General features: G+C 37.5%; 1 protein-coding gene across 3 annotated transcripts; it reads left to right on the forward strand.

The window, feature by feature from the left end:
* The first annotated feature begins 682 nt into the window (after nt 1-682).
* Nucleotides 683-26,922, forward strand: pnpla4 (patatin-like phospholipase domain containing 4). 3 transcript variants are annotated; one of them, XM_067441426.1, is made up of 7 exons: nt 683-751; nt 990-1,177; nt 5,732-5,826; nt 14,328-14,463; nt 17,276-17,341; nt 25,229-25,381; nt 25,534-26,922. In XM_067441426.1, the coding sequence occupies exons 2-7, from the start codon at nt 998-1,000 to the stop codon at nt 25,663-25,665; spliced, it is 762 nt and encodes a 253-aa protein (XP_067297527.1). In that variant the 5' UTR covers nt 683-751; nt 990-997; the 3' UTR covers nt 25,666-26,922. The 3 variants fall into 3 exon arrangements, with proteins under 3 accessions (XP_067297527.1, XP_067297529.1, XP_067297528.1); XM_067441427.1 differs by having other exon boundaries at nt 708-784; XM_067441428.1 differs by lacking the exon at nt 17,276-17,341.

Consider the following 26,922-nt stretch of genomic DNA (forward strand, 5'->3'; position numbering starts at 1 on the left):
AACTGATGATTTTGGCATTCAGATTCAGCTCATGAAAACCTAAAAAAATGGCATATTTCATCCGACCAATAAAAGAAAAGTGTTTTTAATACAAAAAAAGTCAACCTTCAAATAATTATGTTCAGTTATGTTGGGTTGGGTCTCTCAACTTTCTCTTCACAATATCCCACAGATTCTCTATGGGGTTCAGGTCAGGAGAGTCAGGCCAATTGAGCACAGTAATACCATGGTCAATAAACCATTTATTTACCAGTGGTTTTGGCGCTGTGAGCAGGTGTGTATATTTGTGTGTGTATGTAGTAGCCTATATATATATAACGATAAATTCACCACTATATATATATATATATATATATATATATATATATATATATATATATATATATATATATATATATATATATATATATATCAAATCTAGTTCCTCAGTAATTTTAGAGACAGTTAATGCATTCTGTATTATTATACATATTTATAGTCAGCTGATTTATTACAATATTTTTTTATTAATCTTTTTTAATACAGATAATTTATTACTAACTATTAAGCCCCTACTGTGAAACTTTCTTATGAAGGCCTAAGAAATGTACGAGCAACTAATCAGCACAAAAATGCCTGATTGTACATTATACGTTTCTTAACGAATTTTTGAAATGTACTTTTATTTTGAAATGTCTAAACGCGGAAGCTGTGTGCACATGCCATGTTGTCAAACAAAACTCACCCTCTGAAAGTGCAAACTGTCCGATACGTAAGTTGGACGATTTAAGTTGACAGAGAATTTGTACGTGTGCTTATTTTGATACCTTACTGAATGATTTTAGTTTATCAAATCTGACAGACCAGTTTTAAACAACATATAGCCTTATGTTGGTTTTTGCACAAACTTGGGTGCACAGCTGAAATGTGTATATCTCTATCAGGACTCTCCAAACCAAACAACACACATATTTTAATATTAATCTTTAAAATCATATCTCTGTTTTCAGGACACTGTATGGCGGTGGTGAATTTATCGTTTGCTGCGGCTGGGTTTCTAGGAGCATATCATCTCGGGGTAACAGAGGCGTTACTGAGTCACGGAGATAAGCTGCTGTCATCTTTAAAAGCCTGCGCTGGCGCTTCAGCTGGTGCTTTAGTGGCCGCTGTGATGATCACTGCTCCTGATAAACTACAGGTAAAGCTATTTAACTACACCCCAGAACATGTTAAAACGGTTATCTAGGCCAGTGGTTCTCAAACCTGTCCTGGGGACCCCCAACCAGTGCACATTTTGCATGTCTCCCTCATCAAACACACCTGATCCAACTCATCAGCTCATTAGTAGAGACTGCAAGACTTGAATTGGGTTTGTTTGATGAGGGAACATGCAAAATGTGCAATGGTGAGGGGTCCCTAGGACAGGTTTGAGAACCACTGATCTAGGCAACCAAAATAGTAAAATCTGTGAATGAAGTGCCGAATTCATTTAACAATGTTGCGATTTGTCTATATATATATATATATATATATATATATATATATATATAAAGAAAGAAAAAGGATGACTTAATTGTGTTCTTTCTATATTAAACCTATATATATATATATATATATAGCCTGTGTGTGTGTGTGTGTGTGTGTGTGTGTGTGTGTGTGTGTGTGTGTGTGTTAATGATTTCAGTTTATTTATAATTAAAACCCTTTTTTTCAGTGTTCAATTTCCTTTTATAGCCCACTATCCTTTTAAATGATCATTTGCTGTTAATTTAGTCACCCACAATCTATCCATAATGTGACTTTTTTTTCTTCAGAACAGTAAAGAATTTTTTTTCTTTTTGTGGTCCTCTTTGATTCATATAATGGATGTAAGTGAGTGCCATCACTTTGAGAATAAAATACAAAACCAAATTAATACCTGTGGCTCCTGATGATATATTGAGGTCTTAAGAATCGACACAATCGGTCTATGTAAGAAACTCAACATGAGAGCCGTGCAGAGGACCGTACAGTTTCAACGTTAAAGGGGGGTGAAACACTGAGTTTCAGTCAATCTCATGTCAATCTTGAGTACCTATATAGTAGTAATGCATCCTTTATATATCCGAAAAGTCTTTAGTTTTATTATATTTATAAAAGGAAGATAAGCTGTACCGAGTCTTTCCGGAAAAAAAAAACGAGCGGATGAAGGCGTATCGTGTTGGCGGAGCTAAAGAATCACGAGTGCGCGCAGCTATTTCATTGAGAGCGTCTGAAAGCTGTGGCATCCTCAAGCGTGGAGAAAAAAACGTTACCCTAATAAACCATGGCTATCAATCAGATTCAACTAATACATATATGTTCAAAGATTTTAATAAATAAATCTACCTCAGTTTTAATAAATTGTTCACCTGTTTGGTAAGTGTTTGTCATGTTTTGACAATAAATAATAGTTTAAAACCACAGTTAACTGTCTGGTTTCTACATATTTCACTCAGGAGCAAAAATATGCCTTTAAACTTTAAAGAAATAAAGATTTTACATTTATTGTGATATTTATTAGTATCGACTGATATGGCAAATTATATTGTGATAATTTTTTTTGGCCATATCGCCCAGCCCTACTTTTACCTTCTGTAAAAAGGTCCGGAAAAATTACCTCAGGTAATACTAATCCAGAGCAAATAGAATATTCTATTGGAATATAAATAAATCCTGTCATTTCCTTTTTAAAAGTAGTTTTCCGCAGTTTTTCAAATATGGAAGCCCTGCTTAGCCTAGAAATCTAGACGCACCCTAACGGCAGCAAATCTCATTTGCAGCGATTGTCTAGCAACTCTCCAAAGACTTGTTAGCTGGAAAAACCAAACTCTGGTCAGGCCAATCACATCGTGTATGGAGTCTGTGGGCGGTCTTAACATAATGACGGCAGAGTAACGGAGGTTCCGTGCTACTTGTAAACAAAGAAGCTGGCAAATGGCGGACTTCCGTTTTTGGCTTTGGACGCGATTCTGGAAGACTTGGAGTTAAGCTTTTCTTTGAGAAAAGAACAAAGAACGGCACTGAAACTCTTTCCCCGCCAGCGTTTACATTTTTTTTTTGCCAGCCACCGCCAGGATTTTTGACAATTTTCACAAAAATGTTATAGCCTATGTTATATTTTGTTTAATGAATATCTGAGCATGCAATGTATCAAAATAAAGAGCTGACCCTCTTCTTTAAAAAAAAAAAATAATAATTTTATTCTAGCTTCATGCATTCCTTTTTTATCAACACTTGAATATGGGTAGGTTTCATAAAAAAAGCCAAATTTTGAACAAAAAGCTTAGAAAATCACGTATTTCTGAAAGACTTTTTCCAGATCAGATTCAGAGCGATGATCAAACACAGATGGAATAGATCGAGTCCATCAACACCCCTAATGCTTGCACAGTCATGTAGCTCGTCGTGGGTCCACATTTCATTCACTAAAGCCCCGTTTCCACCAAAATTACCCGGAACAATTTGTACCAGGAACTTTTTTACAGGAACTTTTCTCCCCCCCAGACCTGCAGCTGTCTGCGTTTCGACCGCGATAAAGTTCCGAGAAGATTAGGCAAATTAGTCCGGTGATGTAGGACTGCACGCGACTGTTCCTCCAAGCCAGTGACGGACAAGGGCTGTCACTTTTTATTCGATATTCAAATATGCATTCGAAGATGACGTGAAATATCCGTAATCGAACTATAAATAAACTATCCGGTTTTTAAAGTGCCATGTAGCGCAATTTTTTTTTTTATTGTCGGTGCGTTTACATGGAGCACTGTAATCAGTTTAAAAGTCCAATCTGAAGGAAAATGCTCCATATAAACACCTCAATCGTAATAAAAATGCCCAAACTGAATGAAATTGTAATCGTTTTGAGATGGGTGGATAAATCTTTTCATGAATCGATCAAACGAAACATTTCACCATGTAAATGACCTGACCGGATTACTTTTGAGTGTGCGTCCTTATGTGACAACAGCGCGCGCCCCACTGAAGAGCACACGTCGCGCTCATGCACCAAGCATGTTGACAAGAGAGGAAAATACATTTTTCTGAGGGATAATCTTTTTATTTCATAAGAAGTTATGAAGATAATGTTGGCATAATGACACTGTCCCTAAGCCTATGTAAGCAAACAATCAACTTCTTCAACTGTGCCTGACATTAGAATTATTTTTTTCTGAGATGATTATTACACTTTACAACAAATGAATAGCTTTTATAAAACCGTAAGTCCTGGTGGCCGTTGAGAGTTGCTATGGCATCCGTAAACACATTCCAGGCGCTGGAGATGACGGCGTTGTAGATAATTGAATATATTCGAATGCATTGCTTGATATTTGATATCCGTTCGAATTAGATTTTTTTCAAAAATGACAGCCCTAGCGGACAGTAATCTTTTTTGTGTGTACCGATTGAAAGATTTAGTGGATTTAGTTATTATAAGCTATTTATTTGTTTAAATAATCATCTCAGAAAAAATAATAATTCTTCTGTCAGGCGCAGTTAAAGTAAAAAACTGCCTGGGGCAATATACGCTGTGTCATTACTCCAACATTATCTTCATTATCTTATAACTTACGAAATAAAAAGTTAACCCCTCAGAAAAATTAACTTTCCTCTCTTGTCAACATGAGCGCGGCGTGTAAGACTTTTAAAAATGCCGAGTTGAAATAAAATGCTGCGTCAGCTCAACCAATCAGCATGTTCAGCGCCCAAGTCCCGCCCTCGAAAGTTCCTGAACTTTGAAAAAGTACTACCTCGCGAGCAGGGCCGTTTGGAGGGGGAAATATTTACCCGGAACTTCATTTATACCCTGGTTCCTGCGGTCTAAACACACGAAGTACCACCCAAAGTTCCTAGTTCCTGGGTAAAGTTCCTGTGGTGGAAACGGGGCTTTACATTAGGCAGTTTTGATTCATATGCTGTTTATTGACGATGGTCACGTTATTTTTCATATGCATATGATTACATGCGATCGCTCGTTTCACTGCATCTTACTCACGTGTGTTTTGATCAGGAGATTCAGTACTCTCATTCGAAAGATGCGCAATAGCGCCCCCTAGTGTCCGACAGTAAAAACGCGTAAACCCGGAAAATTCCGTTATTGGCTGGCAAGCGTTTTCTCACAAAAAATTGAAATTTCTGTGTTTGCCGTGGAAAGAGTTAAGATGGGATTGGGAAAATATGTGTTCGGAGTTTTGCCGACCGGATACAGCAAAAGTTTAATTTTCAACTTGCTCCGCTTCACGTTGCTCTGGTTATCCAATTGCATGCAGAGGGAATTTGAAAGACAACCGTTTATCCCGATCCTCAGATTGAGCCCTGTCAATGGTGAGTTCCCAACATCTTGATGTGGGTCTGGCTTGTCAAGCTAACTTCTGCTAGTTTTACTGATATTTCTTATCCCGTGTGAATTGGCCAATAATATTACAGATGTCAGATGTGAACAAAATTGCATTACTCCATCTACCCTTATAAAACTAATCCCGTCCAAATAGGGCTATGGACATATTCGTTGTTTTTATTTTATTTAAGTTACAGAGCTCAAAAGATACTGCATAACAGCAATGGCCCTCATTGTGCTTGCTTGGAAAAACATACTGACCCGCTTGAAAGAGATTGATGTGTTCCCTGTAAAGCCAACAGATCTATAGAAACTACAGATTTCTCACCGTTGCATCACCAAGGTTCAAGCATATAACTGAATGAGCTCTTTACCTATATGTTCTGGCTTTTCTTCCAGCATTGTAAGGAATTCACCTACAGGTTTGCCAGTAATGTGAGAAGTCAGAGATTGGGAGCTGTGACGCCAGGATATGACTTCATGCTTGAACTGAGGTAAATGTGTCTCCCAGACATAATTTTTTGATCGAACGAAAATGATTCACTAGATTGAAATGAACCCTAGAGGGTTTTTTTTTTTTTTGCAACCTTTTTTCCTGCATGTAGAATTTTAATCAGAAAGTCTGTCTTGGTAAGATATCCTATTTCTTTCACACAACTTATATATTCACCTCATTTCAAATTGAATTAAGTTTCAATGGTGTTAGAATATTGTGATTAGATAGTACTGAGGCTGGATCAAAATTACCCTGCACTGAAACTCATCACATATACTTTTTTATTTATTTATTTAATTTTTTAAATCCTGAAGTTAATTGTAAGTGGCTGAAAGTCTCTTTCATTTGTTACTGTTGTTACGCTTTCATGTTTTTTTTCTGATGCCATTGCAGTGTTTTAAATAAGATGCATTTGTAAAGTACTGGGTGTCCAATTTCTTCAAATTGGTATCCTGGAGACCTTTTCAGTTGCTGTGAAACATCCACTGAAAATATTGTTTTATATAGTTAAAGCAGATCAAATCAATTATTGCTAAAAAAAAACAAAAGAATGAATGTTCTTATTGTTGTGGACATTGATTTAATCTCACGATCGTATCATATAAAAATAGCAACTAAGAATGCATAGAAAGACAAGAAAAAAAATAAACTACAGTTCATTAAAATAAACTGGTGGACAAGAAAAGCTTGAGTAGCAAGTTTTGTAGTTCACCCCAATACAAAATTCTGTAATTTAGTCAACATTTCTTTGACTTTATTCTCTGAATCCAATAAGAATTTTAATAATGTACTGTTAAGGTTTCTCATTCTCATCTTGAGTGCCTATTAGTCCAGTTGGGTAGTGCACATATTACATGTATTATACATGAATCTTCTTTAGGACTTCACTAAATGATTTTAGCCTAGGAGCCCAGCTGAAATATTGAAATTTTGTGTTAAATCACATTAAAAAACAATATTCATAAAAAAATGCTGTGACTATGTTTTGAACTATTCTCGTTGGCAAAATAGAGTAAAAATGGGCAATATTGTGTCCAAAATGTAAGTCACTTATTACTTATACACTTATTAAATTATTGTTTAGTAAACTTAAATATTACATTTGTTCTGGATTCATCCTGTGATATTTATTAAAAATACATGCAGTGAAAGCGTGCACACGCACTAGTCCAATCTTCAAGGCTACATCACGTAGTGTGCGTGCACAAACACACTCTGGGTGTGTGTGTGTGTGTGTGGGAGAGAGGGAAATACTCGATAATGTCAGTTCGCACATCGCTAAAAGGACAATTACGATATTATCGCAGACGATATATATTGCACAACCCTAGCGACTGGAGGCATATCGTGTGGGCGGAGCTAAAAGAATCAGCGCAGGTATTGCGTTGAGAGCATCTGAAATCTGTGATCAATTAGATTAACCATACATATATGATCCAGAATAAGATCTAGAGGCTGAAATTGAACATGAGAAGCAGCAATGACGACTAAAGCAGGACGTCTCAATGGTATGTACTGTAACTGTAACGTATACACTTGCTCAGCGGCTTGTCATGTGCGGGTTTTACAACATTTGTAGATGTTTACTCATGGGTTATGAGGACATGATTTGGTGTATGGACTTAATGTTAGCAGTAGCAAGCGTAGCGGTTTTGCACATCAGAGTAGTGCGTGTTTACGTAGAAAACAAGGGAATAATAGTGCCTTTGAGTCGATAGCCAACAACACAGACATTTAAAGGGGTGATGAATTGAGGAATCAACTTTCCCTTGAGTTTTAGATATATAAAAGGTCACGATAAAATAAGATTATCCTGTAAATTTCAGAGCTGAAAACTTCTTTTTTAGTCAAAGAAAAGCTTTTATATAGCCTGGATGCCAGCCAAACTCAGCCCCACCCACAACATTTGAGCTCGGGCAGTTCGGTCTGGACTTGATCCATAGAGGAGTAATTATGTCCGAACAGAAACTGTTCGGACCAATGAAATCAGTTCGGACCAATGAAATCAGGGTGGGCTTTAGACGATGATGGACAGATAATAAACAGTAACGTACCGGTAATTATCCACGTCATCAAAGGCGCTTGCCTTGGATTGAATTTGTTCGAATCCTAAATGGAGAGCTTGTTTGTATATGCATTCACCTTCGCTATTTCTCTGAAATGATGATCACATTGGTACGGTGGCCCAGTAGTGCAGCTTTACTAAATTAACCCTACAACACAACGAAATAGCCACAACACAATGGAAACGAGCCACAACCCAACGGAGTCGCCATAACACAACGCAAATGCTCCTGACCACGAGGGCTCTCGGAGTGCAATAAAGTTAGTTTTCCTTGCCATTGTTCTATATTGGCCAGTCTCACAAAGATATAAACATAACGGTCAGTTTTAAGTGTGTAACCATTGTATATCGACATGACATATCAATTAAAACTCGCCTACATGCATTATAGCTGCAGATTTATACTCGTGAACATTTTTACTCGCGATCACGGCGCTTGATGCCCAAGGGAACGTCTGCCAATTCCACCAAGTGGTTGAAACGTATCATTTTATTAATTAAAATTATTATTTTTTTAATGTTCAAATTCCAATGTTGTGCTGTGGAATTTTAACATGTCTGTTTTTAAATGTTAAAAGTAATTTTAATTCATGCAAATTATACATTTCAACCACTTGGTGGAATTGGCAGACGTTCCCTTGGGCAGGCTAAAGACTACAGCCAGCCAGCAGAGGGAGCTATTTCTGCATGTTTTCAATCCCCGCATGGGGGATAGGAGATCGCACTCACAGCTCAGCTCGCAGCTGCAGGCATTCATGGAAACGGTGCTGTCGGCGGAGAAAAGTGAGTGTTTCAACTTCTCTAATTAATTCCTGCGAAAGTTAAGCTTCCAAAGGCATTAACTGAAAACGCACCAGACTGAACATGCGCTGTGAATCTATGCCACGAGCGCGGTCGCATTTACCTCAGCTCTCATCACGAGTTCATCCATGTTTGTTCGTTTGGACTGTGACACTCCCTCAGCGGCTAAATCACATTATATTGAACACACATGTTCAGTTTTTAATTGTAGTGTCTGTTCTCTAACTGAGCTGATTTTATTAAAATGAACGCGGTCGTGGTGGGAAAGTGATTCTGTAATCTAGTAGCGGTGGCTTTGGGAGTGGCCTTGTAGGTCAGCAAAGCATTCTGGGAATTGTTGTCTTTCATCCCCATCTTTTTTTCAGTCTAGAAACATTTCTACTACATTAATGACCCAGTTTAAAAACAGATTTATCTTCCCAGCTCTGAAGTACCCCTTTAAGTAGGGCATATTGGAGGAGTAGATATGATAATATAAGATACTCCTGTAAATAAATGAAGTATAAATGTGTATGTAAATAAATTAATTCATTTCATTAATTTAAAGGTGCCCTAGAATGAAAAATTGAATTAACCTTGCCATAGTAAAATAACAAGAGTTCAGTACATGGACATCACATACTATGAGTCTCAAACATCACTTAATTCTCCTTCATATGTAAATCTTGTTTATGAAAAACAGAGGTGGACAAAGTACACAACTTCATTACTTGATTAAAAGTACTACTGGTCAAATATTACTCTGTTACAAGTGAAAGTTGTAAAAATAGATTTTTAAAGTAAAAGTACAAAAGTATTTGTTTTCAAAAGTACTTAAGTATCAAAGTAAATTTCCTTTTTTATGCCAATGCATTATTTTATTATTGTTGTATAAATGCACACTGTCATCATGGTTTAAGTCAGACAGTGATGCTCCATCTGACATACTAGCATACGACTAACTTAAACTCATTTAAATACTTGTACATAAGTTACAAAGCTCTTTACAAAGCTGATGTCACTTTAAGGCCAAATGCACGGATCCAATACACTGATACACATCTGATATTCTCCCAACTTTCCTCTTCTCTTTCTCCCAGATGTTTATATTTTTAATATTTTATAAGACATGCATCAAGTGTATGCCGACTAAACTAATCTTGATTTTTTTTTTTTAACTGAAACATCCTTTCAAAGTATGGCTTTGGGTGCACACACTTGTGCCTAAGAACAGTCTTCTTCCATTTTGCTATGAACTGATCAATGTTCAAAAAAAGTTGGTCGATCCTATAAGAGCGATTCCTGATAGACTGTCTGAAACAACAACACCAAAAAAACTTTTAAAGATGGAAAAAAGTCATCCTCCGACTTTCAGAGCTGCTGCAGAAACGACTTTTGACTTAGATATAAATGTAGTGGAGTAAAAAGTACGATATTTGTCTTTCAAATGTAGTGAAGTAAAAGTAAAAGTATCCAGAAAAAATAATACTCAAGTAAAGTACAGATACTCAAAAAGTGTACTTAAGTACGGTACTCAAGTAAATGTACTTAGTCACTGTCCACCTCTGCTGAAAAACAGCACGGAAAAAAAGTGATTCTCAGCACAACACCAACCGTGACGCAAACGTTGGGTTCATTTAATATGTACGCCCCCAACATTTGCATATGTCAGCCAGTGTTCATTGTCAGGCGGAGCCATCGGAACTGCAGGTAAACAGCGTTATGCAAGGATAGCGAAAATGTCAGATCATGGACACAGATGCTATGTTCCAGGCTGTGCAGGCCATGTGAGGACTTTCCATACCCTTCCTACTGATAAAAAATGTCAACAGGCATGGTTGATGTTTATTTATAATAATATATAATATATTATATATTCTGGATACCGGAACGGTTTAATGCAAAGTTGTTCATTTGCTCGGCCCATTTCAACGCGGACAGTTTTTCAAACCTGGGACAATATCGAGCAGGATTTGCTCAGTATCTACAACTGAAGAAAGGTTCAAATTCAAAATAATTCATTATTTTAGTTGCTTACAGATAGCTCACTAGAGCCTTCTAGCTAACGTCACCTTCTCCACCATATAAGTTAAAACGATAGTCATTTGACAAGATTTCTATTCATAACAACATTTATGTGCTACCCAGTTCAGTTTGTAATTCAAAGTGAAGAAGCTATCATTGTAAAATCATACAGGGACACATTACAATAATTAAAATATTTTTACAATGCTAACAACACAGTTGTGACTGCTGACGTGTAAAGTTAATGCTATATGCTAGTTATGGTTTAGGCTGAAGTTCTAGTATGGACATAACAATTTTGCTGGTTCTTAATGAAAATAAATACTAAACTTACCACTCAGACGCGTCCTTATCCACTCGCAAAACAATTTGTTGTTCCTCAAGATCTGCATCTTCTTCAGAAACAGGCTCAAACATATAAGGTTGAATGCCTAAACTCTCCATTTTCATGACGGACACGGACAGTATAGATGTGTTGGCTGTCATTGCGATGTGCAGTGAAACAGCCAATCAGAGCAGAGCTCAACATTAATATTCATGACCCTTACAAATAAGGCAAAAACAGAGCATTACATCTGAGGGACAATTTCTAGGGTTGTAAATGGACCTGTAAAACTGTATCTGGACATTTTGTTTTACCTTAAATAAGCCAGATACCCTCTATGTAGATATCAGAGAACAATTTAGCATATTGTTTCAAATCATACTAGGGCACCTTTAAATAGTCATATTTTAAAGCACTAAACTTTCAATATGAAAATAACTTTACAGGCCAGTCTCTCTCTATTAATTGCATGTTGTTGTTTTTTTGTTCCACAGAAGGAAGAAAAATATTATATGTTTGTTATAAAATCTGGTCAGGCCTTACACAAGGAAACATGTCTTGGTGGTGCATTTATATTTCTCAGCTGAAATATTTTGGCTGACATGGCAGTTCAGTCGGGGCTTCCAGTATGTTCACATTGGAATTCACTGTATGACAACCAGCAAAAGGCATCCAGTGTTGATTTATAGAGAAAAGAGTAATTACCATTTAAAAGGCGCAGTCATGAATGCTGTACCAAAGACCATTGTAATCAGGTCATACAATTAGAAATAAACATGCATTTCAAAAAGTAGAGACAAAAGGGTGCCTAACCTTTCTAAACATGTTCTAAGACCTCTGTGAACAAAATGTTCAATAATCAGTGAGTACAATTTCTATTTAACAAGTCTGTTCATTGAAACACAAGCTCCGTTGAAAATATCCTTGTTTATTGCAGTCATTTTCTTAAGTGTTTCAGATTTAAGGGGCTGCGTTGTTGTTTGATTGGCCTCCGTGAGTAATAAACGTTATTTCCAACATTAACTTAAAAGTGCTCTTCAAAGAGAAAAAAGTGTTTGTATATGATGGTGTAAATTCATGAGAGACAGAGAGAGCTGAACAAAACACCTTGACCGTGCTCTTCAAAAACATGTTTGTTTCACACTTACTTAGAGGTGTCATGAACTGTTTTTTTATTTTTTATTTTATTTTTTATACTGTTGTCTGAGGTCAACTAATGATGTTTGTGTGGTTTTTACATTCAAAAACATCATAACTAATAAGTAATATGCTATTTTCTACACTGGTTTTGAGGCTCTCTCTCCTGAACGCTGGGTTTTGATGGGCGTGATGCACTGGAGACTTGGAAGTAGGCCTGTCATGATAACAAATTTTTCTGGACGATAAATTGGCCAAGAAATTATTGCGATGAACGATAATATTGACGTTCTGAGACCATTTTCATCTAAAAAAATGATAATGGCATAAAAATGCAGGTACACCTTTTCAAATAGCAATAAACTTTTATTTCTAAAGACTATTTAACACTAAAAATGGAAAACATTTTAAATAACCACAATAAAAGAGCAAAACAACCAAAAACAATAAAAGCATGGACTCTCAGTCTGTTTAAAAAAAGCATTTAAATAAGTTCCAAAAACAATAAATAAAATGGATGAAAACTGCAATGAATGATTGTGTTTTCACACAATTTCACACAAGTTTTCAGCTCTGAAACTTACAGGATAATCTTAAACCGCGTTTCCACCGCAGGAACTTTACCCAGGAACCAGGAACTTTGGGGTGGTACTCGGTGTGTTTAGACTGCAGGAATCAGAGTCTAAATGAAGTTCCGGGTAAATATTTCCCCCTCCAAACGGCCCTGCTCGCGAGGTAGTACATTTTCAAAGTTCAGGAACTTTCGAGGGCGGGACATGGATGCTGAACATGCTGATTGGTTGAGCTCACGCAGCATTTTATTTCAACCGGCATTTTTTTTCAACCTTCTTTTGCGAGGTTCTTTCTGCATTCAGTTAATATCAGTCTTGCTCTCAGTCTGATGGCGTGCGTTTGTCTCAGCCATCTCCCGTTCAATGTCTGTAAAAGCTTTTTTTACAGTCTATTTTTCACCATGTAAAGGACCTGACCCGATTACTTTTAAGTGTGTGTCCTTACATGACGTGACGGCGCGCGCCGCACTCATGTTGACAAGAGAGGAAAGTTCATTTTTCTGAGGGGTAAACTTTTTATTTCGTAAGTTATGAAGATAATGTTGGAATAATGACACAGCGTATATTGCCCCAGGCAGTTTTTACTTTAACTGCGCCTGACAGAAGAATTATTTTTTTCTGAGATGATTATTACATTTTACAACAAATAAATAGCTTATATAATATTGTATTAGTCCTGGTTATTGTTAAGAGTTGCTATGGCTACAGTTAACACATTCCAGCTGCTGGAGAAAACAGTGTTGACATTTTTGATGCAGCAGACAAACTGCATGTCACAAAATGATTGCGATTGAAAGTCATCATGTAAACCCCAGATCGGTTTAGATAACGTCTCATGTAAACAGTCCACTAAATCTTTCAATCAGAATGACAAAAAAAGTGTGCTTGTAAACGTGGCTAGTGTCACGCAAAAATGATTACTGTCCGTCACTGACTTGGAGAAGCAGTCACGCGCAGTCCTACATCACCGGACTAATTTGCCTAATCTTCACGGAACTTTAGATCGCGGTGGAAACGCAGACAGTTGCAGGTCTGGGGGGAGGAAAGTTCCTGTAATCGAAGTTCCTGGTACAAATTGTTCCGGGTAATTTTTGTGGAAACGGGGCTTTATATTATCATGACCTTTTATATATCTAAAACTCAAGAGTTCTCACAATTCATCACCCCTTTAAATCAGATTTTTGTATCTTTATGTTCGGCCTCACACAGCTCTGGAGATCTTCAGAAAAAGGAAAAAATGGTAGTGGCACCGCCTCAGTGCTACCTGTGAAATCGCAGATACTGCTGGCATATGAAAAGGTGGATGTTTTTTTTTTTTTTTTTTCTCCCTCTTTCTGTTGAAGAAAATAATATCTGTGATGTGCACAAAACTCTGAGGGCTTCTGATAATCTTGACACACTGCTTGGAGCGGCTTCATTTTGATGAAATATCCTTGGAATGGAACACTGAAAGGGTTTTCTCCTGCGTTACCTCAGTGGTTCGGCCAACAGATTGTGCAATTACTATATTGTGTTGAGGGGAAAACGGAATTTCACTGAGGTTGTTAATTATGCAAACACAACAAACGAGCATCTGTCCTTTGGTTTTCCTCTAGGGAGGGCATCGAAGAGATTCTCCCGCCCAATGCCCACCAGTTAGCCAATGAACGCCTCCATGTTTCAATAACACACTCAAAGACATACAAGAACAGCATGGTGTCCAGCTTCACCTCAAGGGAAGATCTCATTAAGGTATTCAAGCCTGAGGTCAATAAACAATGATTTATTTTTCAACTAACCGAGTGATAACCATAACCCAAAGGGAACTCGCCTATTCAATTAGACACATCATAAGTGCCATCATTTGACAGAGTTACTGCTGTGGAAAATTGATGCTGAGTTCATTAATTCGTTCCCATCTGAAATAAAAAAACAAATTGCGCTGGTGCTTCTGTAGTCCATCTTACATAATGATATAAACTGTCTTTTTTGCATCGTTTTCTTTTTGTTTAAGGGTCAATGATGCAATTTTTTTAATACTATTAATTTATTAAAAAAAAAAAAAAAATACAGTTACTTGAATATACCTCTTTTATATATTTTTTTTATTTTTTATTAGGGACCGAGCACCGATGGTGTGAGGACCCTATTGGAATTGCTCTGTTTATTATTATTATTATTATTATTATTATTATTATTATTATTAAGTTGGCTTGGAATAGCCAGCTTACTGAAACCCTAATAAACTTATTATTATTAGTGGTGCTTCCCAAAGGCAAGGCATCATATTCTCATATTCTCCATACTTATTATTATTGTACACTTTCGTCTGCACGCTACTCCTCCCACACCGTTTGTCATAGACCCATGCTGCGCATTCAGAAGGCCTTTATTTAACCTCCTGGAGCCGTGTGGAGCACTTTTATGATGAATAGATGTACTTTTATGGACTTCAAAACAGAACCAGCCATTCAATGTCATTATAAAGTTTGGATTAGCCAGGACATTTTTTTATTATTATTATTTAACTCTGATTGTATTCGTCTGAAAGAAGAATGTCATATACACCTTGAGGATGAGTAAATCATGGGCTAATCACATTTTTTTTATGTGTGAACTATTCCTTTAATACAGTACATTGTGCTCTATTTTTACTAATTGTTTTAGACTGTTTGTTAAAAAATATCTATTAATGCTGGTGAATTTGAACTATTCATCAATGAATTCTGAAAACCCTATTTATATCATGGTTTTCAAACTGGATTTAAAACTTTTAAAGGGGGGGTGAAACACTCGGTTTCAGTCAATCTCATGTCAATCTTGAGTACCTACAGAGTAGTATTGCGTCCTTCATATCTCCGAAAAGTCTTTAGTTTTATTATATTTATAAAAGAAATATAGGCTGTACCGAGTCTTTCCAGAAAAAAACGAGCGGCTGGAGGCGTATCGTGTGGGCGGAGCTAAAGAATGACGAGTGCACACAAAGCGGTGACGTTCTCAAGCGTGGAGAAGAAAACTCTACCCTAAATCAGATTCAACTAATACTTATATGATCCAGAATCAGATCCGGAGGCTGAAATAAATTGAACAGGAGAAGCAACAACATCAGGACGTCCGTCTCTGTGGTATGTACTGTATTTAGTGGCCTGTCAACATTTGTGTGTGTTTATGAGGACATGATTCGGTTTATGGACTATTGTATGCGACTAAACCTTTGCAGTAGCAAGCAAAACGGTTTTGCACGTCAGACTAGTGTAACGTTATACATAGAACAACAATGGAGTAACCGTTGCACTCCATTTTCACGCTTTGTGAGAACGTCCCCTAGGTTTATGTTTGGGTGGTTTTACAATAAACAGACACCTATAGTGGTCAGCTAAACAAATGTATTTAAACACACACCATAGATCGCATGCTCCATTGATAAATTAACTATACACGATCGTGTCATTTACTGATGTTTACTCACGCGATGATAGCCAATAACATAGACATTTGAAGCAGTTTTACTCACCGCCTGCTTCCAAAGCAGGACCGAACCTTTATCGGGAACCTTAACCTATACCTGGGAAAAACACACTTCTTTGGTATGATTTGGTGAAGTCCTGTGACAGCAGTGACTGTGGAGATCCGTGATGTTGTGAAGCTTCCTGTCATTTCTGTGTTAAAATCGGTTCAAATGCAGCGCTGCCTTCCCAGAATGCTGTGCTGAAGCGTTGAAGTCGCTTGATGTCACCCAAAGTGGAGTGCGGCGCGGACTATAACAACATAAGTGTTCACAGACGAGTGGATCTGCAGCTGAGAGAGTGTTTATGGGCGTGCATTTGCTCTCTCGCTCCCTTCTGGGAGAAGAGCCCGTACGGCCCATACAAGGACCTTCCGCTCTGTTGACGTCAAGCAGACCCATACTCAAAAAAAAAAACTCTCCGAAACTTGTAAGAAACCGGAAGGAGTATTTTTGACAAAGAAATACTCCATCAAACGTCCAACATTAGTTTTTGAAACTTTGTCTATGTTTAGGATAGGAATCCAAGTCTTTAACAGTGTAAAAAGCTCAGTATGAATGAAACAGCATTTCACCCCCAGCCCCCCCCCAAGCATCACAGCAGTTTATAATCAGCCTAATAAAAATAAATCTCATAAAGGTTTGTGAAGGATCATGTGTCGCTAAAGACTGGAGAAATGGCTGCTAAAAATTCAGCTTTGACATCACAGGAATTAATGACTTTTAAATATATTAAAATAGAAAATACAATTGTCAATATTACATTATAATAATAATAATAATAATGCCACACTATTACCGGTTTTACTTTATTTTGGATCAAATAATTGCAGCTTTGGTGAACATAAAAGCGTTTTTCAAAATCTTGGTACTGTATATAAAACTTTTTTTTTTTGGCAGTATCTGCTATTTTTTACTGCGGTGGTTACACTACAAATTCCCACGGATTTAAAACCAAAGATTTATCTTTTTTTATCATGCAGTCTTATTACACTTATAACCTGCTAGTCCTCTGTCTGACTGTTGAACTGACGCATTATGACTGTATTGTTTTTAAAGGTGCTCTTGGCCAGCTGCTTTGTGCCTGTCTATGCTGGAGTGAAGCCAGTGGAGTTCCAAGGCCAGGTAATGGTGTCTTATATGACCAGCTCTCTTGGCTCCAGTACTGTCTGCGAGACTGCTGAGAGCTGCTGTTTAGTTTTGGGCTGTTTGGATTCATTTAGATGAATGAGCAAACCAACTCTTTGCTTCTGCTGCTTGCCCCCTATTCTGACAGAGGTCTGATAAAACTACATTAGCAGCCAAATGTTGTGGTATTTCTAGCCAAAGCAGTTATAAAGTTGCATTGGTGAAGTGCAAGTGTGTAGTCATGGGAAAACGTAGTGTATTACTGTATATTAACTTACACACTATACAGAATTTCATATCTTTGAAGTGGCATACAGAAAATGTATATTGATGTTTTGTAACGATTTAACGTTACAATTTGCACAACATGTACAATTTACACTAAAATACTCTTCATTTTAGTACATTTCCATAATGTACTTAAAGTTCTTTATTTTCATTGTCTGGCTATCACCAGACCAAGCTCAATCTTTTCAAATTAAACATTGGTCTGGGGAGTCTGCTCTGTATTTTCTACTGCACAAGAGGTGGGATCAACGGACATAGTTCAAATGAATCTGTACGCAATTGGATAGTCATTCAACCAATCAGACCAACGGTCCATCGCTTCTCTATCCGCCATCGTGTTAAACCCGCCAATAGAGCGGCAGGTAGATAAGCCGGTTTGTGATTGGTTCCCGCACATTTGTAACAGAAGCAGGATAAAAGATTTACAGGTTTCCAGACTGAGCTGCGGGGCAAAATCAAATCGCTGGCAGATTAGATTGGGTTTACCCAATATGCTTATTTCACACACTAATTTTTGTACAGAATATACTAAAAATTAAGATGAGAACATCTAAATGTACTTAACTGTACTATTTTGAGACACCATGAATATGAACTAAAATCTGCTTTTAAGCTTGTAAACTTGAACCCATATTACTATTTCTAAATGTACTCATCAGACAAAATGTATTTATAATATATTGCCCACATATATTTATACATTAAATCATTAATTTAAAAAAAATATTGTAAGTATTTTAATATTCACTTATATGATTTATTAAAGGCACAACATGTAAGTATTTTGGATTAAAATCCAAAAACACTACAATGGTATATAGGACAGGAGAGACTTAATTATACAATGGTGATAAACTAAAAGACAGCTGTGATGATTAGTGTCTGTGTTAATGGATGAGTGGTGGGAATCTAAACAAACAACACGTTATGAATGAAAACACTAATCCTTGAAAACTAAGTCCACGTCTACACGAAGCCAGAGCTTTTTCTATGCAATCTTTTTCCCCTCGTCTCAAGAAATATGCGCGCGCACACGAAACCACTGCCTATTAACCTATTAACCACTGGCTAGAAGGGGTACAGCAATGGTAGAATATGAGGCAAAATCTCACGATAAGATAACAATAAATAAATGTGCTACTTACCAGATTGTGTTTTATTAATACCTACACCTACCCCAAACCTAAACCCTTACAATAATGCAAATACAGTAATTTAATGATGCAATATTGATGTGCGAATGCCCAGTGGCCATAGCTGTATTCCTTCTAGTCTTTACCGTATGGGACGTGGTGTGATGACATCACCGTTTTAAAGAATATATGAATTGGCTGTACACACAAAAACATGAGGGTGTCGGTTTCAGATTCATCCATAGACAGTAAAAGAAATGGACACAGTGACCCCATAGACTTCAACGGCGAAAAGTGACTCACTTCCTGATGGCTGAGCATACTGCGCAGCCTCAGACTGAGCTTGACGAAGTAGATGTGATGTGAGCAACCTGTCTGACAGCTGTAAGTCTTCTAGTAGTTGTAGTATGGGCTTTTCGCCATTCTTCTCCCTTGACTTTATCCGACTTTTTCTCCACGTCCCCCCGACTGCCTCATAGACAGTAAAAGATTGCCTGCAAGCGTCTCCACCTGTCTATACGGTAGTTTCTCTACTTTGCGACATTTGTGTTGGTTATGACGCAATCGTTAGCCTATTTTTACAAAAACATCTTCTACGGGGCGATAGTGTAAGATACAAGGTAATGGAGACTTTTATGCATTGTCCTGTTTCTTTAGAAAAAATCAATGGACAAATGGAGTCATTAAAACGCCTCAAATGTAAAGTTATTAACTGTCAAAGTGAAGCAAAAAATTAATGGGAGTTAATGGGATGCTAACAGCAGGTGATGGCTTGGTTAGCAATGGGAGGCACGCTTTCTGGGTGCTGTATTACCCCTTGGATTTATCCACCCGGTTTAAAAAACTACCGGTTTCAGGCTCCTAAAACGTCAGATCCATGTGGACGAAATGCTGATATGATACAAATTTTTTACGCATACAGCTATACAGCTCCGTGTGAAAGGAACCTAAGACAAATCAAATTTTGTGTAAAGCGTTCATAGCACACTTTTAAGTAATGCACTTTTAAAACCCTTTTTTGTTTTGTTTTTTGTTTATCTTTTCTAATTACACTTAAAATCAATTTTAAGTGTTGGTGTTAAAGGGTTAGTTCACCCAAAAATGAAAATGATTTAATTAATTACTCACCCTCATGTTGTTGGACACCCGTAACACCTTCGTTCATCTTGAGAACACAAATGAAGATATTTTTGTTGAAAGCTGATGGCTGAGAAAGGCTTCAGATAGGCCTCCATTGGTATTCAGTACATTCCCACTCACAAGACCCATAAAAGGCACTAAAGACGTCATTACAAAGTCCATCTCAGTACAGTGGCTGTACAATAATTTTACAATGCGACGAAAATATTATCGTCGTTATTGTGCACACAAAAATCTAAATAACGACTTTATCCACCAAGTTATTGACGTGAGAATGACGCAGATTGCGTGAATTCACGTCTGAGACCTACACGGAAGACAATAACTTGGCGAAAAAAGTCATTATTTAGATTTTTTTGCGCACAAAAACCAGGGACGTCGTTAGGCCTATAGGCAGGGCTCTACGCTAACTTTTTTCTTGAGGAGCACTTGTGCTCCTAATTAAAAAAAATTAGGAGCACAGTCAACAATTTAGGAGTACTTTCTAATCCATCAAACGCATTCCAATTATAACTTTCCCATTATAGGGCGATATGTGTCCCTTTAAATTAATGTCCAGGGGCATTTTTACCATTAAAAGAGCAATGTTTTCTAATCTTATTAAATGTATGCATCATCTGTCAATTTCTTAAATTAAAACAGAAAAAATGTTTTTAAAATGTTAATTTAACAATAAATTCAGTTAGAACAATGAAGACTGTTTCCAATCAAATGAGATATGCATCAAAAGATCCAGTTTTGCACTGCAGAGCTCTATCTGAAGTGGGATTTAGACACATTTACATGTGTAAATAATGTTGTATGAATGTTTTTCATGTAAGTTTTACATTTAATATTTTAAATAAAAAGTCCATGCAAAGTATAAATATGAAAATAAAACCGCCAGTAGGTGGCGGGAATTCATTCAGTCAATAGTTCAAAACACAGATTCATTTGATCGAATCGCTTGGAGATGCGAATTAGTTCTGGACTGGTGTGGCTTTGATTTTCACTAAATAGACAGTGTTGTGGCTAAAACGTTGTTACTTAATATCAACTTGTTTATTGGACTTTTGTACAAGATTAGTATCACATATGCAATCATACCAGTACTCGGAGCAAAAGCAATTAAGCTGTGACTGTTGGCGCGCTGGCGCTTCATAAAAAGAACCGCATGCGTCTTGCGCAAGAACATTGCGGCCGGATCTACTTCTCTGTTTGTGTCTATGGCGAGTCACGCAGGTACTGTGCTAATCCGCAGCGGGAATATAAACACTTGTTTTATGTGTACCATAGTGATTCAGGATAAGACAAAAAACACGGTTTGGAAAAAATCTTCACGATATACTCGCTCGTTTTATACATTTAGTATTTTTTTAAACAGCATGTGTGATAAAGATTAAACTCAAGAACTCAAGGGCTTTCTAAATGTATTATTAATACATTATTTTTTGATGGCATTTTTGCCCCAAGCATCCGTTCATTTCTGAGCTTGTTTATTATAAATCCAAATGTGGTATTTCCAGTTAATATTGATTTGGCTGTAAATCATCAGCGCGAGGCGTCTGGTAGCTGCAGCGAGGACTTCTTGGCCTCTTCAGATCCGTTTCACTTTGTAAACAATCGTTGTTTGAAGTGTAGTCCGTCCGTCGCACACTTTTTTGCACTTCTTCTGATGACTGAAGGCATGAAAAGCAATTGATTGCACTAGGAAACGTAGCCTAACAGTTAATCAGAGTTGATTCACTTCGGGAGTTGTAGTTTTTATTCTGATTGTATTACACACATCCATTCATGAGAATCGATCGGGTCACTCGCACCGGTGCGCCTAAATATTTTTTCACAGTCGCACACAGTAATTTTCAGGCGTAAATGCGCCCAAAATGGGCGCTATGTAGAGCCCTGCCTATAGGGGGGCTGAAGCTACCCCAAAATGTTCCTAAGCCCCCCTAAATGATAATGAACAACAATAACAATTCGATTTATCAATAACCGCATCCTCATTCATATAGACGCAACAAATGATATATATCCAGCTACCAAAAATAGTCGAAAAATCGTAAGTTTACAGAAGTACAAAGAGTCATTGTGATCATGCACCACACCGTCTCTTTGCAACTGTGGCAGCTTTCAAAGCATTAATTGCAGACCGGAGCACTGCTGCCCGTTTTACACATACTCCGGTTGCCGTGCGTATTTTTTCCGTGCCCATGTTAACGGATTATTGCTTTCACACTGCATGCGGTCCAGCGAACCGTTCCTGGAGCGGTACGTACAGATCAGAGTAGCCTACAGATCAGCGATCGTTTCCGCATCAAGTCTAGCCTATATATATATATATATATATATATATTGATGTGCTGGATGCGCTAAATTTAAAGTGCCATTGTGCATTGTTCGCATTAAAATAAACATGTATTGACGCGAAAATCTAGTAATTTCACCACAGACGCATATAATGTGAATATAGTTTATAATTCTACTATAATTCAAAGTCGTCATGAGGCTTTTTTGCCTTGGGTAAAGCAAGGAAAACAACAACATACCTGGCATTTAGCTAAATAAGAAGACATAATGGATAGCACTCGTCCTTCCTCCTTTCTTTTTGGAGGTGGAAAAACAAAGTTCTTTATGCCTGCTGGATTTCTTGAAAAAAATAATAAAGATTTACGAAATAAAAGACAAGATTTAAATATTTTGCCACTTGCGTTGTGTGAGCAACCTAATATATAAATCTAAAGGCTATATAAATATAAAGGAATTGGAATAACGGAATTGAATAAAACGTTGTTTATATTATAATAGTGCTTTTAAACGCGTCATCTATGAAAGGGTGTATACTGGAAAATTGCAATAATGACAAGCCATGTTCAATAGCCTAACAACTTTTAAATTTGAAATAATTGTTATTTAATAAATCTGTGTTTGTGGTAGCCTATAGCTACAGCCGCGGATCAGTTGCGCACGGCAAATATCAAAGCACAATAGCGAGCGGGGCTCCTGCATCAGCAACTTTAGTTTGGTCTGAACTCACTATGCACCCTCCCGCCCGCACACACTAATACACACGCTAATGGTGAAAGGAAGATTGGTGAGTGTCGTGAATCGTGATAAAGTCAAATTGTAAGTTGTTTTTAATCACCTGCTTACCTTTAGCTACGTTTCCTTGAGGTAAAGGAAAGGGGATATTTTGGTTTGCTACGGAAAACTATAATCTAGCTATAGTGAACAAGCAAAATACAAGATTTTGCAAACGTAAGTTACAAATACTCTGGGGCCCTGTCTTCCAATCCTAGTGGCGTCCCTGACAAAAACTATTCTCGTCACTTGGTAAAATTATTGTATAGCCACTGTAGTGAGATGGACTTTGTAGCGACGTCTTTAGTGCCTTTTATGGATCTTGTGAGTGGGAATGTACTGAATACCAATGGAGGCCTTTCTGAAGCCTTTCTCAGCCATCAGCTTTCAACAAAAATATCTTCATTTGTGTTCCGGAAATGAACAAAGGTCTTAAGGGTGTCCAACGACATGAGGGTGAGTAATTAATGAAATCATGTTCTGGGTGAACTAAGCCTTTAAAGGGGGGGGGGGGGGGGGGGGGGGGTGAAACACTCAGTTTCAGTCAATCTCATGTCAATCTTGAGTACCTATAGAGTAGTATTGCATATCTCCGAAAAGTCTTTAGTTTTATTATATTTATAAAAGAAAGATAGGCTGTACCGAGTCTTTCCGGAAAAAACAGAGCGTCTGGAGGCGTATCGTGTGGGCGGAGCTAAAGAATGACGAATGCGCACAAAACGGTGACGTCCTCAAGCGTGGAGAAACCCATAGCTATCGATTCTCAGCATATACAGATCCAGAATCAAATTCGGAGGCTGAAATAAATTGAACAGGAGAAACAGCAACAGCAGGACGTCTGTCTCTGTGGTATGTACTGTATTTAGTGGCCTGTCAACATTTGCGCTTGTTTACTCGCAGTTTATGAGGACATGATTCGGTTTATGGAATTTTGTATGGGACTAAACCTTAGCAGTAGCAAGCAAAACGGTTTTGCCCTTCAGACTAGTGTAACGTTATACATAGAACAACAATGGAGTAACCATTAGCGCATTTGAATGACGAAGCACGCAATCGTGTCGTTTACTGATGTTTACTCACGCAACGATAGCCAACAGCATAGACATTTGAAGCAGTTTTACTCACCGGCTGCTTCCAAAGCAGGACCGAACCTTTATCGCTGGGACCGCTCCATCAAAAACACACTTCTTTGGTATGATTTGGTAAAGTCCTGTGACAGCAGTGACCGTGGAAATCCACTTTGCGACGCGACTGAAGCGCTGCCTTCCCGGAATGCTGTGCTGAAGCGTTGAAGCCGCTTGATGTCACCCATAGGAATAAAGTGGAGCGCGGCGCGACATAAGTGTTCACGGACGACTGGATCTGCACCTGAGAGTGTTTATGAGCGTGCATTTCCTCTCGCTCTAGTCACGCGCACACGCACCCTACGGGGAGAAGAGCCCGTACGGCCCATACAAGGACCTTCCGCTCTGTTCACGTCAAGCCGACCCATACTCGAAAAAAACTCTCCGAAACTTGTAAGAAACCGGAAGGAGTGTTTTTGACACAGAAATACTCCATCAAACGTCCAACATTAGTTTTTGAAACTTTGTCTATGTTTAGGATAGGAATCCAAGTCTTTAAAAGTGTAAAAAGCTCAGTATGCATGAAACAGCATTTCACCCCCCCCCCCCCCCCCCCCCCCCCTTAATATTTATATGAATTATTTATTATTTACTTTGAACTAGTATATTAGTAATATTAATAAAAATCTATTGAATTTAAATTTAGGATTACTATATAAAAGTCTACTAAGACTTTACTAATGACTGAACTAATGTTTAAAGCATTCAAAGCACACTTTTAAGAAATCATTCCCATTTTTCTCTTTTTAAATAAATATTTTGGAGAGAAAAAAATGCATTTAGAAAGAGTTACACGTCTGTCCATTGAAGGAGACACTAAAGATTGTAATTTAAGCCAATGGCAATTTGTGCTTCAGCAAAGAATATGCCCTTTAAAACCCATTAACCTACAATTGTTATGAACTTATTAAATAAAATACTGTAATAAAAGCTAAATGACAGATTGGTCAAATCTTTGTAAAATTCATTACGGAAGGTTGATGGCCACCGATAGTCTTATATTTAATCAAATAGAAATATAGAAATTTTTTTTTTTTTTTTTGCAGTAGCCTATTAATTGTCATTCAGTGATTTGCTCATCTGACAAAAAACGAATGTCTTAAATGATCTGTATGTGTGTATATGAATTTTAATTTCCTCAGAAATGGATAGACGGTGGATTCACAGACAGTCTTCCCCTTCTTCCTGTGGGACGCACAATAACAGTGTCGCCATTTAGCGGCCCCCAGGATATTTCCCCAGCACATAAGGGCATAAGTAAGCTTCATCTCAGATTGGCCAACATGAGCGTTGTGGTAAGTGTTTAGCATTAATAAGCCTTACTAATTACTTTTCAGTTCATAGTTGTACAGTGCTACTTAACTCGGTAAACATTTAAAATATAATTGTCCTTCTAAACAGTTATAACCTAATGAGTTTTGAAATTTCAACTGCTTTCCACCTTTAGTTCTCAAAGGACAACATCATAAGGCTGAACCAAGCCCTGTTTCCTCCTTCATTACCTAGACTCAAGGCACTGGAACAAGAGGGATTCCAGGATGCTGTGCACTTTTTAAAGAAAGATGGATGGATGCGATAACTGATTTTCTCATTTCTAAAAAAAAACAAACAAACACTTAAACACCTTGGATGTCTAAAATGTGGCATAATGACACCATTTTTAAGACAATCTTCCTCATAGCAGTTCATTTGTGGCATGCAATATTATGTGCAGTGTAGTAATCATACTTTGACATCGTGTCCACTTTTATTCTCAGGATGAAAAGCGCAGTAAAGTGCATCATGTATTTCAGGATGCTGAACGATTATTCTTATAAATAGTCGTTTTCTATTGCACAGCTTTAAAGCACCTCTCAGTTAAGAGCCATGAGGGCACTGCAGAATGACTAAATGAAGTGTTTAAATATTTCTGAAATGTGTTGGAATCTGTTCATAATGTCCTTCAACCTCAGTCAAACCCAAAACCTACAAATAACCCTTTTGCCTACACATATGACTGCAGCGTTTCTGGAGGTCCTTGAGGACAACCATGGAGAACAAGCCTTTGAAGTAAAGCCACAGTTGAGATCGTTTGAACTCCATGATCCTCCTCACCTCTCAGAACTATCGGTTTACTTGCACTTGATTCTGCGAGAGCGTTATGATCATTTTTCTGTCTGTGAGAATAACGTCTCCCTGGGGAAGGTTTGGGGATTAGTAAAGGCTTGTGGGTATTTATGATGTGGTGGTAGAGAGAAACAGAGAGCTGGTACACACACCCTACTGAATAATCTGCTCATGCGAGTAATAAATTCATATGAAAAAGTCATTTTTTGCAATTAAATAGCAATTTTATTGACATTGATAAGAACTGCTTATGTGAAAATACATCAACGGTAACTGTTCTTCATTAGAAGCAAGAGAAATGTTATGAGCGGAGCACCATTAGCTTGATAAAAATGGATTATTCAGTGTATAGCTCCGTGGCAGCATGGGACATTTACATCAGTCTTTAAATGATGCACATGTTCGTATGGGTTGATCTGTGAACAGCAGACAAATCTTGTTTAAATTCACAGAGACAGTGTTTTCATATCTCATATGTATGGTGTCACGTTCAGATGGTGTACTTTTGCAGAGCCGCAAGTTTTTTTTTCTCTTCTCTATTTAAGCAGATATACAGTAAGGCTGAAGCTAAAGTATAGATTTTTTTTTTCATGTAGGAAGTTTATAATAAGACCACCATATATTATGCCCATGTGCTGAACCAGCGTTTTTGAGCTAATCAATGGAGTGAATGGTTGTTTAAATGAAAGTATTGTTTAAATGAATGTAAAATAAAAGTTGTGTTAAATCA

This window comes from Pseudorasbora parva, chromosome 4 (genome assembly GCF_024679245.1).
Source record: "Pseudorasbora parva isolate DD20220531a chromosome 4, ASM2467924v1, whole genome shotgun sequence".
Taxonomy (NCBI): Eukaryota; Metazoa; Chordata; class Actinopteri; order Cypriniformes; family Gobionidae; genus Pseudorasbora; species Pseudorasbora parva.